The sequence below is a fragment of the Marmota marmota genome, unplaced genomic scaffold (assembly GCF_001458135.2).
Source record: "Marmota marmota marmota unplaced genomic scaffold, marMar, whole genome shotgun sequence".
Lineage (NCBI taxonomy): Eukaryota > Metazoa > Chordata > Mammalia > Rodentia > Sciuridae > Marmota > Marmota marmota.
The window spans coordinates 15,343,367-15,358,700 of NW_026000240.1; the positions used below are offsets into that span (position 1 = coordinate 15,343,367).

Sequence of the window (15,334 nt, forward strand, 5' to 3'; positions counted from 1 at the left end):
GAGTGATGCAGGAAGGGAGGCCAGGCACCAAGAAAGAGCCATGAGCTACTGTCCACTCTGATGGTTCACGCCCAGGTTACTTCAGAAGGCCCCTTAGTCCAGTGGGCAGCAGGACCAGTCGTCAACCAATCATTAGCATGGCAGCCAGTGCTCACGCCTTGCCACTCAGCAAGGCTCCCCCTGGGTTTCACAAGGGGAATTTGGAACTCAGTGTGTTGAGGTTGTATCTGAATAACTCAACTTGTACCCAGCAGAGAGGTTTAACCTACATCTTAAAGACAGAAGCTAGCTGGATGCTGTGGTGCACACCTGTAATCCCAGAAGTTCTGGAAACTGAGGCAGGAGGATTGCAAGTCCAAAGCCAGCCTTAGCAACTTAGCAAGGTGCTAAGCAACTCAGTGAAACACAAAATAGGGCCGGAGATGTGGCTCAGTGGTTTAATACCCCTGAGTTCAATCCCTGGTACCAAAAAAAAAAAAAAAGAAAAAAAAAAGACAGAAGCTATTTAGAGCATGGTAGAAATCATCCTATTATTTGGTCAGTGAAATGGAGCCAGAAAATTGGCTTGAGGACAGCTTCTCCTCCAATGGGTCAGTCATAGTGCCGTTCTTCAGTCAATTAATATGATTAATCAATAGTTAATTGAACTTTTGACAGTAGAAAACAAGGACAACTCAGAGTCTTGGGGTGCATGAGCCAAGATCCAGGGATAAGACAGTGACGTGTGAGGGCATGGACACTTTCACAGAGCAACTCCACACTGGTGGGCCTGGGTGCAGGGGAACCGCAGGGTTGGGAAGCATCTGGGCCTGAACGGTTGTGGGACGAGGGCAGGGAAGGAGGAGGAGGAGAGAGAGCAAAGGAAGTGGGGGAGGCAGGGAGGGAAGGAGGGGCAAGGCCACCCTGTGTGGAGCCACCCTGCCAAGGCACAGAGTCCTGGGACTCCAGCTCCTTTCCCACCCCCTCTCTCTCCAGTGCCCCCCACCACTAAAGCCACAAACAAAGTGTCCTAGTTAATGAAGCCCAAGGCTATGAGTTTCCAGGGCACAGAGGAGAGAGGCGAGAGGCTGTTTCAGCACTAGGCTACCGAGGCAGACACGCCTTCAGCATGCACAAGTGCTTCCTTCTGGGAATGGGCAATCAGGTGGAGGTGTTGGCAATGCTGAGCTCCAAGCTTGGCAGAGCAGGCAGTGGAGAGGGGCTAGTAAGGTTGGGATCACCACAGGCCACTGAGGAAGCAGGGTGAGTGCCCTGCCCTCCTCTCGGTTGGGAAAACCTGTTGAATAAGGGGAAAGTTGGGGAGGAGCTCAACCTGCATGTGTGGCACGTGATTCACAGTGGAGGCCCCCAAACAGGGATCAGTCAGCCCTCTGTCTGCACAATCAAATACCTGCAGATGGAGATCATTCAGGAAAACGTGTCAGTATGGAGCCTGCATGAATTTCCTCTTGTCACTCTCCCTCAGCAGCACAATGTCACCACTCTTGGCCCAGAGTCTTCATTGTGAGGACTCAGGGTTGACTTGAAACATACGGAGTAGGTTGTAGGGCTGCCTTACCATGTCAAAGGTCAGTGGACCTTGTGACCTCTGCCCTGCAGAGAGCAAGGGATGGCTGCCGTCCCACAGGGGCTGCCTCTTGGGGCAGGCTGCTAGGGTGGCCAGGAAGGGTTGTGGTCTCAGGGAATGGAATGAAGATCTGTGAGGTCTTCAAATCCTCAGTGTTGCTAGGGCTGAGGACAGGGGCTTCACCAGGAAGTGGAGCTGTGTCCTTCACACCCTGTAGCACTATGGGTGCCTGAAGTGCAGGGGAGGTCTATGCATGTTTGAGCACCTGGCTCAGGGAAGAGGTTTCTAAGAGGGAGAAGCAGCCTTCAGAGTTGGAGACCCCAGGCTTCTGCAGTCTCTTCCCAGCAGCCAGGAGCCAGCAATGTGGACGGAGCCAGGTGGAAAGAATGGAGGTCGGAGCCCAGCACAGTGATACCAGTGATTCCCGAGGCTGAGGCAGGGGATTGCAAGTTCAAAGCCAACCTCAGCAACTCAGTGAGCCCTAAATAACTTAGTGAGCCCCTGTCTTCAAATAAAAAAAAGGGGGGGGGCTGGGGATGTGGCTCAGCGGTTAAGCTTCCCTGGGTTCAATTCCTAGTACCAGAAATAGAAGAGAGGAGGTGGGGTTGTATGACTGCATCCCCACCCTGGAAAGCAACCGGGAGCAGCATCTTCAGAGATGGAAAATCCATCTGAGTGATAGTATTGTATCCAGTTAAGTCAAGGATGATGCCTTGTGTGTTCACATTCATAATGATGTCTGGAACTTAAAATGGGGTATTGTCTCAATTTGGCTAATAACTGCCCTCAAGTATTATTGCCATAAGTTCCTGACACTAGTTTGTGATACCTTTTTTTTCCTTTTTTACAGGAAGAGCTGAAAAGATTGCAGAACCCTTTAGAACAAGTCCATGATGGGAAGTATTTGCTTGAAAAGTAAGTAAAGAAATTTAAAAGGGAGCTAAATCATTGGCTAGGTTAAAGGCTTACATGAAAAAAAACTCAGTTGGGTGTGGTGGTGCACATCTGTAATCCCAGCAGCTTGGGAGGCTGAGGCAGGAGGATCACAAGGTCAAGGCCAACCTCAGCAATTTGTGAGACTCTAAGCAACTTTTTGAGACCCTGTCTTAAAATAAAAATTAGGATCACATGGTACTCAGATATCCATGGTGTGTGCTCCAGGGATTGAGACTTAACACTTCCATCTTTAACTTTAGTCAGGGATATTCATAGAAGGCATTAATTGTGCAAGAAGTATAAGGCTAACCCAAAATTAATAGAATAATAGCATGAACATTCAAAATAACACTGCAAAACTATGTAAGACTGAGCAAAATGAAAGGCAGGGGTGGGGAGATAGAAAAGCAATGAATAAAGACAAAAATAGTGTCTACCTCTTAAGTTTTTAAAAACTGTCCTTTTAGGCATGTGAGATATGTATCCTGATTTCAAGTTAGGGGTAAAAGCTTTGAGGTTTTTTTTTTTTTTTTTTTTTACATTAACGTAGCTTGTGATTTTATAAGACTTCAAAAAATATTAGCATAATATCAAATTGATTGACAGTCATTGTCAGGATAAGGGAATTAAAAATAACTCCCGGTTATGAAGGATCTGCGCTGTGCTCTGTACTGTGAATGCCTGCCAACTTTCTCTCAAGTCCTGGCTGTGGCCTTTCTGTAGGAGCCTTATGGTTTCCATCTTACAGAGAGGAAAGAAGCTCAGAGAGGCTTCTGCGTGCTCTGCCAGAGAACAGTGAGGATGGGAGCCAACCCAGGTTTGGATGCCCACGGAGCTGTTGCTCCAGCCTGGCTGGGTCTTAGTGATCTCTGCCCCAGTGGGTCCTGCTTGGCTTGGTCAATGCATTTACAAAGTACCTTGACATCCCCAGAGGACAGAGCAGGGAAAGCTGCGAGGCCAGGGGACCCTGTGAAACCACTGCAGGGAACCAAGGAGGTGCCCCATGGAGGAGAGGAGAGGAGGAACGTCTGGGAGCTAAATTGCATCTTTGTCTCCAGAGAGTGGCGCGAGACCTACCAACAGGAGATGAGGAGAAGCAGACTTGGGATCAAGAAAACATGACTTTTACAGTTTTCAGGCTGCCCACAACGGAAAGGATGTTGTCAAGAAGTGAACTGACTCATCCCAGGAAGGGTGTAAATGAAAACATTAAGAACATTCCTGAAAACGGAAAAGCTTGGGGTGGGTCTGGTTCCTCTTTCTGCCTTTCCCCAGCTCTGTGAGTCAGGCAAATGGCCTCACCACCTGAGCCCAGGACCCTCAGCTTCAAGGAGGAAGGACAGAGTGTCAGTCCTCACAGGCATCGATGAGGACCTGACCCCATGGGAGGTGGCCCAGGCATGGTCCAGCCAGTACTCTGTGGATCTGCTGGGCAGATGCCCTTAGAAGGGCAGCATCAGCCCTTCCAGCAAATGAGCTGCCTGGGTTAGCCATGGGTTTTATTTATCCTCACTGTGGCTGTTTTCAGGTAATGTGAATGACTTAGAAAAAAGAAGTTTAGCCATTATGGACCAAGCTCTGGAAATTCCTCAAAAGACTGTGAAAGGGCTGCCTTATGACCCAGCAGTCCCACCCCTGGGTGCACACCTGAAGGAAATGAAGCCAGCCAGCGCCTCCGTTTCACTGCAGTCCCAGTCACAGCAACCAAGACACGGGGACAGCCCAGGTGTTCGTGAAGGGTGTGGACAATGTGGTGCACACAATGGAATGTTTGTTACTTGGCCACAAAAAGAACCAAGTCTTGTCGTTTGCAGCAAGTGGATGGAAGTGGAGGACGTTAAGTGAAATAAGAGAGGCACAGAAAGACAAGCACCGCACACTACAGTCATGTGGAACATGAAGCAGTTGCTCTCACAAGAATGGAGACCAGAGTGGTGGTTTCCAGAAGCTGGGAGAGTCAGGGAGGCCAGGAGAGTGGGGAGGCTGGGAGAGAGGGGAGGCTGGGGCAGGTTGATCTGTGGGCACTACATCACACAGGAGTAGGAAGCTCTGGTCTGTCTGGCACAGTAGGGTGACTGCAGATAACAATAATGAACGGTCCATGTTGAAAAGCTAGAAGAAAGTATATTGAACGTTTTCTCCATAAAGAAACAATGAGTGCTTGAGGAGATTAAAGTTTAACCTGGTTTAAACATTACACGGTGCATATGAGTTTCAAAACATGGTGTTTCCCATTGTTATGCACCACTTTTGTTTTTATATATGAGTTAAAAATAAATTCAACTTAAAACACAAGAGAACATCTCTGTCTCCCCCATCTTCTTGCTGCCGTCACCAATGTGTGAACAATGACCAGAGCCTCCAGCTGACCTTAGAGAGAAGCTTCTCCCATGTGACCCTGCTGTAATGACAGAGGGCTGGTGGCTTTTCATCCTGCTGCATTGGAGTCTCCAGGGAGGTTGTGCTCAGTCCAGGTAGGCTGGACCTGAATCCCCCTAGGGCCGCCTGATTTTCTTGAGAGCATCCTGGTGATTCAGGGGAGGAAAGGGACTGAAGACAGTGGACAGGCGCTGTTCAGCTTCTTCCAGTTCATCCATCTCCTCCTGTGGCATCACCCTCCGAGGTCTCAGGACACCCTGTGACGTTCAGCCCATTTATTTACTGAACCTGGCTATGTCATGACTGATTTTAATGTAGGAAATGAACCCCAGAAGTGTTTCTTTTTCCCTTGCTAATTGACAGCAAGTGTATACTGAGCTGCTGGCCACCACTACCACCACCACCACCACCACCACCACCACCATGTTGCTCCGCCCTCTGCCCCAGGGGGAGGTGCATGTGCTCCACCTCCTGCACCCACTCTTCCTGTGCTATCGCAGGCCTGGGCAAGCCCGAGCTTCTTGGGGTTTTGTACACGTGTTGTTCCAGCCATGACTGAGGAGCCCCAGTTCGGGAACTGTCTCCCCTCAGAACACACTGGCCCTGGGGTGACCCTCCCTTTCATGCTTGTCCAGGACACTGAGAAAACAAGCTCTGGCCATCTGCCCGACAGCTGCAACCATTCTGTGGATTTCTGGGGAGTTTCCTGACCTGCTCGGGGCAAGACTGTGTGTCCTTGAAAGCTGTCGGATTTGATTAAAAAATGGGTGCACTTGGGTGAGCTGCAGCTGTCCTGGCACTGTGCAAATCAGCCCAGCCAGGCACGCCCACCAGAAGTTAAGTGCCTGGACGGGTGGCCCCTTGGAACATTCCCCTTGTTCTAAATCTCCATCAGTGCACAGGGAGAGCTTTGCTCACCATGTGGAGGGCAGCACAGGGTACGTGAACACTCACACATATGCACACACTTGCATACTCACATGCACACCAACACATGGGCACACACACACACACTCATACATGCACACACAGACCCACAGAGCTTGGCAAGGGCCCAGGATCAGAGAAGAGCTCTGTCAACTCATGAATTGGAGGCTGCTTATAGCTATTGTTCGCAACGATCGTTCATTGGCACAAGACAGCAGGCTCACTGCCATTTTTGTAACTGTTGAATGGGCTGGATCTCTGGTGGGTGGTGTGTGATAGCAGGCCACATGTTTTGTTAGTATGCGGTCACTTGATTAACCAATGGAGGCTATTGATGGCATAGACAAATGCTGGCCAATTAAACCAATAGGCATTCGCAGATCATTGAGGAAATATGAATTCTACCCTTGGATTAGTGAAATTGCTGGGAGAGGTTCTCTTTATGAAGATGCCACCTTGCTGCAGTCGCTGCATGGCGACAGGTCTCCCTGCATGCTCTCTTGTGTCTCTACCTGCCCTTAATGGGATGCTCAGTGGACCCTGCAGTGTCCTTGCTACAGGCTGCTGTCCCTGCAAGCTGCAGGATTACAGAGGTGAGACTTTACTGTCCACCACCCTGGTCTGGGTCCCTCTGTCCCCCATCAAGCGTCTTACAGGTTTCCAGCAGTTTCCTGCCTGGTGGAGTCCTGAGCATGGGCCCTGCCTGGCAGCCTTGCGTCGTATCCCCCACGCTCCATGCCGTTCCAGCACCCGATGATTGGAGCATGTGTGTAGATGGTGAATGAGGAGAACTAAGAGGAGCCCTGGGTACCCACAGAACACAGCCTCTTCCTCACCCAGCCAGGCAGAAGGAGCTCCGCCACGCTCTGCTCTCCTGGGCGTACGGCACCACCTAGTGGCCACATGAGTGCCTGTGAGCCGCCATGTGTGCCCTCAGTGCTTAGCCACTCCTCCCTAAGGAGGAGGAGATGCACTGTGGCTTATGGCACTGCACTGGGACATTCAGCAGGCTTTGTATCCTTTTCTTTGATGCCACCACACTCCTGTTCTCATGGCTGACAGCTCCTACAGCCTTCTAATGAGCTTTCTTCCTCTCTCCCTGCTCCCTCCTGCTGCAAGCCACTCCTCCTGTTCCCTGGCTCCAGATCCTGTTTCCCAGGGGCAGGGTGATGGCACTGGACCTTAAAGTCACTGAGGGCCTACTGGGTGGATTTGGGTGTCAGCACTGGCCTTTTACAGCTCCAGAGAGAGGGGTCAAAGCACACATCACGCACGTGGGAGCTGACGTTTCCTGATGCCTGACACACACACCCTTGCCAGGGTCTGTGCTCTGGGAGGAACAGAGGACTAGGCTCTTAGGGGGATGAAGCACATAAGCTGGATTCTTAAGACACAAGTTTTACTGTGTTTCTCCCAAATGGCGAACTGAGCTACATCCGCTTTGGGGTTCTCAGCTGATACAGGGTGTAATTTACAGAATTAAAGATCATAAATGCACAACATCTGTGACAGGGGCTGTACACACGTGTGACCCATGACCATCTGTGTACCAGGCTCATTTCCTTCTATCCACCCGTGTGCCTTCTCTTGTGGAGATCCCTGTTTGTTTTCTAAAACCAGCCTGTGTGTTTTCTGGCCTCTGCTCCTCTATTGCAGGCCTTCCTTACACACACGACCTGACACTCTCAACTGCAGACTTCCTTCAGGTCCTGTGAAACCCAGCCCAGGGCCACTTTTGCAGGGGCTGAGCCCTCAGTGAGACCTGAAGCACCCTGAGGCAGTGCCCACCATTCGTGAGTCACATTGCCAGGCTTAGACAGTGTGGGGAGCGGAGGAAGCTGGGACAGCACACCACTGGGCGGGGATGGGGCCTCCTACAGCCACTGGTCAGCAGGATCACGCATTGTGACATTCTTTGTATTCCATCTGCCCCCAGAATGGTCCAATGTTCCACTTTTCTGCTTTGGCTTTGAGTGTAGGGTTGAGCCCGGGAGGTGGAGCCGTGTCTTCTGGGGTGTGGTCACTTTCTGCCGCCCTCCCTCAGGACTCTGTTAATAGAGTCAAGTGAAAGGCCTTGAATCCTCATCAGCCTTATCAGAAGCTGGTGACTGAGCTGCACTGTTGCTGAGTGCTAATGTCCTGGGCGGCAGGGAGGCGTGGTTTCTGTTTCCAGCTGTCGGCTGGCCACGGATGTGCAGAATAATGTTGAAAAATATCCCTAAATCTGCAGCCCTTGGAATCAAGGATGAAGTGTCCGTTGCAACATGGTCCACATTGGGCAGGCGGTGTGCAGTGCTGGCTGGGGGGACGTCTGAACCATCCTACACTGGTGCCCTGTGCCTCCTCCCTGCTCTGGGCAGTGGTGCCAGCTCCCCTCACCCCTTCCCCTTCATGGGGAGCACAGTTCTCCAGAGTTCAGCAGCACTACCCGCTCCTCATCTCACCCCCACCTGGGGCCACACACACCTTTTTATTTAAGACCTTCTTCCTTCTTCCTATTTCTGTTCTGGCCCCCTCCAATTATTTTTTGGAAAAAAAAAAATCACATCTCTTCTATCTCTTTATCACTTCCTATCCTATTTTAATAATGCCAAAATTGAGCCCATTTTCCCTACTCTATAGAATCGACTATTATATTAAGATAGTACTAACAGTGCCTCGATATTAACACATAGTAAGAAATAGTAAGATCCAGACTGAGATAGAATCGATTATAGAACAATATATCAGATTTTAAAGCTACTTCTAAATGGAGAAGGGGCCTATCGGGATCTCCTTGGCAGTGATGCCAACCAGGGCTGCCTTCTGGGATTCTTTCAGGTGCCTGTAAGCATCTCCAGCAGTGGGCGGTGTGTGCTGTCTCTGCTTCTTTCACACTCAGCTCTACACGTAAGAAGACACAGGACAATTTACACACGTTTGAGCTTGGCCAGAGCTTCTGATCATTTGGGGGAGAAAAGAGGAATCTTGTAGAAGTTACCCTTGGGGTGCAACCTGGAAGAACAAACCATGGCTGGATTGAGGAATTAGAACAGAAGTGACTTGAGACATGGTCTGCAAGCACTGGCTATCTGTGGCAGGATTTTCCTCATTCATTTGGTCCTGCCCAGTGAAAAGGCTCTGGGGGGAGGTTGCAGCATGAAAAGCCAGAGCATCCAATTTGAGTGCTGGATCAAGTTGGGACCCTTGCTGGCCTCTTAGCCCCACCCCTTCCCCATCATGTGGAAGCCAAGGGTGGGCACCAGCTGCAGAAGCAGGCAGAGAAGTTGCCTGGGGTCCAGCCAGCGCAGAGCCTGAATGCTGTGATTTATGTCTGCTGGTTTGATGGCGGAGTCTCAGCTCATTGAGGTGCAGATGAATAGGTTTATCTCCTCTAATAACTCTGGACCCCATTTCCCTCACTGGAGGGGGCAAGGCAGAGAAAACTTAATCTTGCCCAATAATGGAATTCGAGTCCCATTGGAGAATTTACTGCTGTTCAGTGACTTTTGTCTAATCTGGTTATTAAATTCTGAACTCCTGAAGCGGGTGGAGCAAGCCCATGCCCGCAGCTGTGTGGCCTGCCCCTGCCTGTGCCTCTCCTCTGTCCTCCCTTCTCTGCTGCACACCTGGGCCTCCAGGCGTATTACCTTAAAATGGCCGAGGCCTGGAGGAAGGGGTCCCTGGGTCTCCCTCAAGCCCCCACAGGTGTTGGCTGCGCCCCTCATGGGCTTGAACTCCTTGCTCTGCTGGGCTGCCTTCTGTGACCACTGGCAGAGCCTTGGCCAACCTGGGAGTCCTCAGAGGGGAGGGTACTCCAATCCTGCTCCCCCGGGGAGCTCTCCAGACCCACAGAGCCTCCGACATGAAGCTGGCCCTGGTCTCAGGTTCCCCTCCAACACCACAGCTTTCTCCTTGGGCCTGTGACCTCTGTTGGTGGGACAAGATGAGTGTTTACCTTTTCTGGAGCGGGCAGAGAAAAGAGGTCACTGCACCATGGAATCTGCTCTCCTGAAAACCACTCTGGTCGCCATTGACAGGCCAGAGCAGTAGGGTCCCAGCAGGACTTCTACGCAGCCCAGTCCCTGCCAGCCTGTGGGGGATGGTGGGCACATGGGCAGGCATTCTCCTGGTAGACAAGGCAAGATGGGAACTATCAGGGGCAAGCAGCCTCTGCTACACACCTGTATAAGTGGGAACCAGGATGGGGATAGGTGACAGGGAAGCTTCAGTCAGCTCTTCATCAGCAGGACAACAAAAGGAAAGAATCTGGTAAGTTACCCTGAGCTGGGCCAGTGCCATCCCAGCAGCTCGGGAGGCTGGGGCAGGAGGACTGCATGTTCCGCTTCCCCTAGAACTAGACTCAGCAACCTCGCAAGACCCTGTCGCAAAATAGAATAAAACAACTGGATAGAGTGCCAGCCTAGCATACTTGAGGCCCTGGTTTCCATCCTGAGCACTCAAACTGTACACCTATATGAGGTGCAAAGAACCAGAGGCCTCAGGAGGGGTGGCTCTGTCGGGGGGGTGTGAGTGTTGCAGGGGCTGTGATCTAGAGGCAAAGTTGAGAAGGGCGTGTTGCCTGCCTCATGGATGTGAGTGGGAAGAGGCAGTTGTGAGCGTTAGACCCACAGGACCAAAAGGCCACATGGAAGGGGTAAAAGCCATCGAGAGCACACAGCCAGTGGGGAAAGGCCCTCTGGGAGGTGGAAGGCAGGGTCCCTGGCGAACAGGCAAAGGCAAGCTTCACAAGTCAGAAAGTCAGTGAGAGCAGAGACAGCACCAGCCAGGGCTCCATGAAGCCTAGAGGAGGGTCAGCGGGCACTGGGGAGCCAGGGAGCAGCCATGAGGGAGGGTAAGAAGAAGGAGCCAGAAGGTAGCCTGCAAGGGGACTCTACCCCCAACAGTGGTCCCGCAGGTCCCGGCCACGTTCTGCTAGCAGCAGCAAGATCTCAGCAGGTCTTCCAATACAAACTGTCACTGGATGTCTTTGTTACTGAGTGCCACCCTTTCCCTTGGGTTCTAGCAATGTATTTATGTAGTGATGAAGCAACACACAGATGCATTGAATATAATCAGCTTTTAACATCCACTCCGTAACTATTTCAATTCCTTTCCTGTTTTTTATTGGTGTATTTGGTTTTGTGGTGAAACAGTATTTAGATTTTCTATGAAGGGTGAAAGAGACAATCTTAAAAAGAATTTTGAGGGCTGGGGGTGTGGCTCAAGTGGTAACGTGCTCACCTGGCATGTGCGGGGTGCTGGGTTTGATCCTCAGCACCACATAAAATAAAATAAAGATATTGTGTCCAAAAATTTAATTAAGAGAAGACGTGAGATAAATGGATACAGTGCAGACTTTGCAATTCGAGTCATGTAGGTTCAAACCCCAGCTTTGCTCCTTACCTTGAGCAGCCTGGTGACCTCTTTGGGCCTCCTTGATTGGACTCATTAAAATGACAACAGTAACTGGATTATAATGAGCTTTCAGTGAGAAAAACCCAGAAAAATCACTAAGCCTCTTAAGTCTTTTCCATCCAAATGGATCTTCCCAACATATTTCTGTGAACTTGGGTAACAAAATACTGCCAGTAGGGACATTCAGGAATCCAGGGTTCCAGTGTATGTGATTTTCACATTACCTCAAAATACTTGGAAGTACTAGACACGTCTGTTTTTATGTTGTTTTCATAGTCTACCCAGGACCTCTACGTGTGGACTTTGGGGCTGAGGGACTTGAGCACGGTGACCTTTGACTTCTTGCATGCCTTGGGGAAGTTGAGGCTGAGCTTCTGTGAGTAAGCCCCACACAGGCCAGAGTGACTGGTGTCGGCCTCAGGCTAATGAGAAGTTCCCTGGCCACTTCCTTGTGAGAAGAAACGTGCTCTCAAGCTACCTTCTGGACAAACGTATGAAGAATAGGTTTGTTCATCAGCTACTGACCAGGTCCTCTGACTTGCAGAGGGCACTGCTGGCCGCTGGGAACTGCCTCGGGGCTGTACAGCCTCCCGGTAGCTGGCCTTGTTGGATGCTCTTGTCTTTGAATGGTCCACACCATCCCAGCCGCTCTTCTCTTTCTCATGCTCAGTCACCCCTCTGTGTCCTGTTTCTCAAGTGTCTTGTCATCTTCACAGAGTGTCACAGATGCAGGACCATGCCCAAATGCTCACCTGGGAGGGAGCCGGGGTTGCTGCCATCAAGGTGGTCTTAGCATTGGTGAAACCTTAAGAAAGATCTGGAAGAGCAAGAGCTCAGGATGTGCTGGAAGTCCCACCAATCCTAGGTGGAGTGAAGTCAGGGACAGGCAGGGAGGAGATGGGCTGAGACACGGATGGCTATGGGAAGACTTCCACTGGCCTGCGTGGCCCTTCACATCACTGGGCACATGCATGTCAGGATGAGGGATTGGGTGGACACCAGACCTGCTAGGAGAACTCACAGCTTCACATGGAGAACTCAACAAAGACTTGAACAACAGGATTTCTCCTCATCTGCCCTAAGTCAGCACGCGGCAGGCCACTTAGGGTGGCACCCTCTTTTGGCTGGTTCAGAATTCTTCATACAGGATTATAATGTATTTTGAAAATTTTAAAGTTATTTAGTAACATAAAAGAACTAGTAACTTTCATATGAAAACCCAGCTTCCTGGCCACTCAGGAGCAGTGGGAAATCTGGGACAGGGTGCCCTCTCTGGCCAGTCTGCCCTGCTGGCCTGGAGCAGCTCCTGAGGTCCCCCTTCTGTCTTCTGCAGACCTCCCACCTCCTGCCTGTGCCCTCAGGTCCATGTCTTTGCCCCAAGGCTTTTTTCCTCCCTCCCTCCACCCTGCCAGGCCCAACTAAAGAACTAAGACTCTCTGGAGCTTTCTCCAAGCACCTGGCTCTCAGAGTGCCCTCTCTTCTGTCCTCTGGGTCAGGACACCCAGGGGTGACCAGGATCACATATGGTGAGCCCCCAGGTAGTCATGAGCTTGAGGAGCCGCTCAACCTGCAAAACAGGGACATGTAGAGAAAGGGCAGGGGCAGGTGACAGCGCCATCTCCAATATGAGTGAAGGGAACGAGCAACAGGCCTAGTCAAAAAGTTATGAAAAAAGATATTTAGCATCTGTCTAGAAACCTAGGCTTCCTTTATGTAGGAACCAACAAAATGTGTTCCCTTACTTCATCTAGTCTTCAAAGGATGACATCCTCAGCATCGCTTAATCTAAAAATAACAGTATCAAGGCAGTTGTTACGGTTTAGATGTGGTGTGCCCCTAAAGCTCAGGTGTGAAATGCAAGAAGGTTTGGAAGAGAAGTAACTGGGTTATGGCCTTGACCTAATCAGTGAATCTAACCGAGCGGTAACTGGAGGCAGACGGGGTGTAGCTGGAGGAAGTGGTTCATTGGGAGCGTGGCTATGGGGTATATATTTTGTATCTGGAGATGGAGTCTCTCTCTGCTTCCTGATCGTCATATGAGCTGCTTCCCTCTGCCACACTCTTCCTCCATGATGTTCAGCCTCACCTCAAGCCTGAGGAATGGAGCCAGCCTTCTATGGACTAAGACCTCTGAAACCTTGAGCCCTCAAATAGACTTTTCTTCCTCTACAGTTGTTCTGATCGCGCCCTTTAGTCACAACAGCAAAAGAGCTAACTAGCAACTTGTGGTTTAGTCTGCAGCCAAGGAGGGATCCAGTAGGAGATCTACCAGCAGAAGCTAAAAGCACCAGTGGTTTAGTCTGCAGTCAAGGTGGAGCCAGGAGGAGAAGGCTGGAAAGTGATTTCCATGAAGTGGGGTTCTCTTTTACATAAAATAGCATAGAGAGAGCTCACTATTACAATGACAGGTGGCGTTGACATTATTACCATTAAATTAACACCATCGATACCATTTTTCAAAGGCCAGTTGAAGTTAGTGAACATATTTTGTTTATTCCTACATTTTGAATTATCAAGGAAGCATAGGGTTTACTTCTAAATGGATGCCAAATATCCTTTTCAATAATTGTGTGGCTGGGCCAGTTCGTATTGTGAGAAACACGCTCACCTGCCCAAACCCAAAGAATCAACTGGGAGACCTCAGGCTCCGCAGAAGAGAGACCTAAATGATGGTCTCGCAAGATCAGGTGTCTTGTGGTCAGACACCCAGAGATGGTACAGTCAGTATTTTATGCATTAGGGTGCAAGGGCCCTTTCGTGATTCCTCATTGGCTGAGTAGGACTTCCTGAATGTCCCCTGTGTTTTCCTGTCTCCTATTGGGTTATTTAAAGAAATGACCTTGAATTGTCCCCATTCCTCTTGTTCTTCTGTGGTGGGAAAGACTTCTTGGGGTGAACACATTCTGACACATAGGCAGCTCTTACTTCTTTACCTAAGTTATTCTTTCTTAAACAAGAGACTATATCGCTGTTGGTCAGGCTGAGCTCTTCCCCCATCTCCTGTTTGTTAAGGGCTATTCAGGTGCCTGGACTTTGGATCTGCCATATCCATAGGTTATGGTGCTATTGTGTGAGTTAACTGCCTGTAACTTTCCATTCTGCTCTAGGTCCCCTCTAGCTGCCTTTCCTACAATCCAATTTTACATTGCAGCCTAAATGCTCTATTCTGAAAAGGACCACTGGACTTCCTATTTCTCACAGTAGATGGCATCGCCCACTCCACCCTTTCTCTACACATTGCTGTCTGTTTTGCAGTGCAAGTGGCTCCTCAGGCTCATGACCCAGTGGGGACAACTCACCACAGGTAGTCCTGGTCACCACTGGAAGTCATTTGAAAGTCATGCTGGAGGTGTGACCCAAGGGAAGTCACAATGTGTGATATCAACTTTCCTAGGATACAGAGACTTCATACCATGGCTGAAACCATTAAAAAACAATGTAACAATTTAGGGTGCTAGTTTAACAGGAAGCGAATGGCCTGGCGCTTTTAGCTTCTGCTGGTAGTTTAAAGACATTGTCCACCCTGTCCTGCAGCCTTTGAAACTCTAATTATGACTGGCAAGAGGTAAGAGGGAAATATTATCATATGAAGTTTAAAAAGGAATGAGATAGTTTAACATGCTTTAAATTAAGTTAAATTGTTCCATAATCTGTTGGCAATGACCATAAATTAAATATCCAAAACTCAAAGAACTCTTGCATTAAGGAAGTCAGTGGGCATAAAATGTTTTTAATACACTTTTGTTTTGTTTTGTTTTTTGGTACCAGGGATTGAACTCAGGGGCATTCAACCATTTAGCCACATCCCCAGCCCTATTTTGTATTTTATTTAGAGACAGGGTCTCACTGAGTTGCTTAGCACCTCACCATTGCTGAAGCTGGCTTTGAACTCTCGATCCTCTTGCCTCAGCCTCCAGAGCCACTGGGATTACAGGCATGCACCACCACACCTGGCTTTAATACACTTTTATTTTAAAAGCATTAAATGTTTTCTTCTCTTATCACTAAAATAAGCTATCTATTCACTTAGGGAAAATGAATGTTATTTTCTTGGCTAAGGATTGTTATTTCTGAACTAAGGAAAATTGTCACTTTCCAGATTCCAGGACGCTAGCCAGGAAACAGGCT

General features: G+C 49.6%; 1 protein-coding gene across 1 annotated transcript in view; it reads left to right on the forward strand.

Annotated features, from left to right (window-relative positions):
* Positions 1-15,334, forward strand: part of Iqcj (IQ motif containing J) — a 116,296-nt gene that overhangs the window by 99,710 nt on the left and 1,252 nt on the right. The window contains exon 2 of the mRNA XM_048794652.1: positions 2,418-2,482. Coding sequence (XP_048650609.1) covers positions 2,418-2,482 — 65 coding nt within the window. The remainder of the gene's footprint in view (positions 1-2,417; positions 2,483-15,334) is intronic.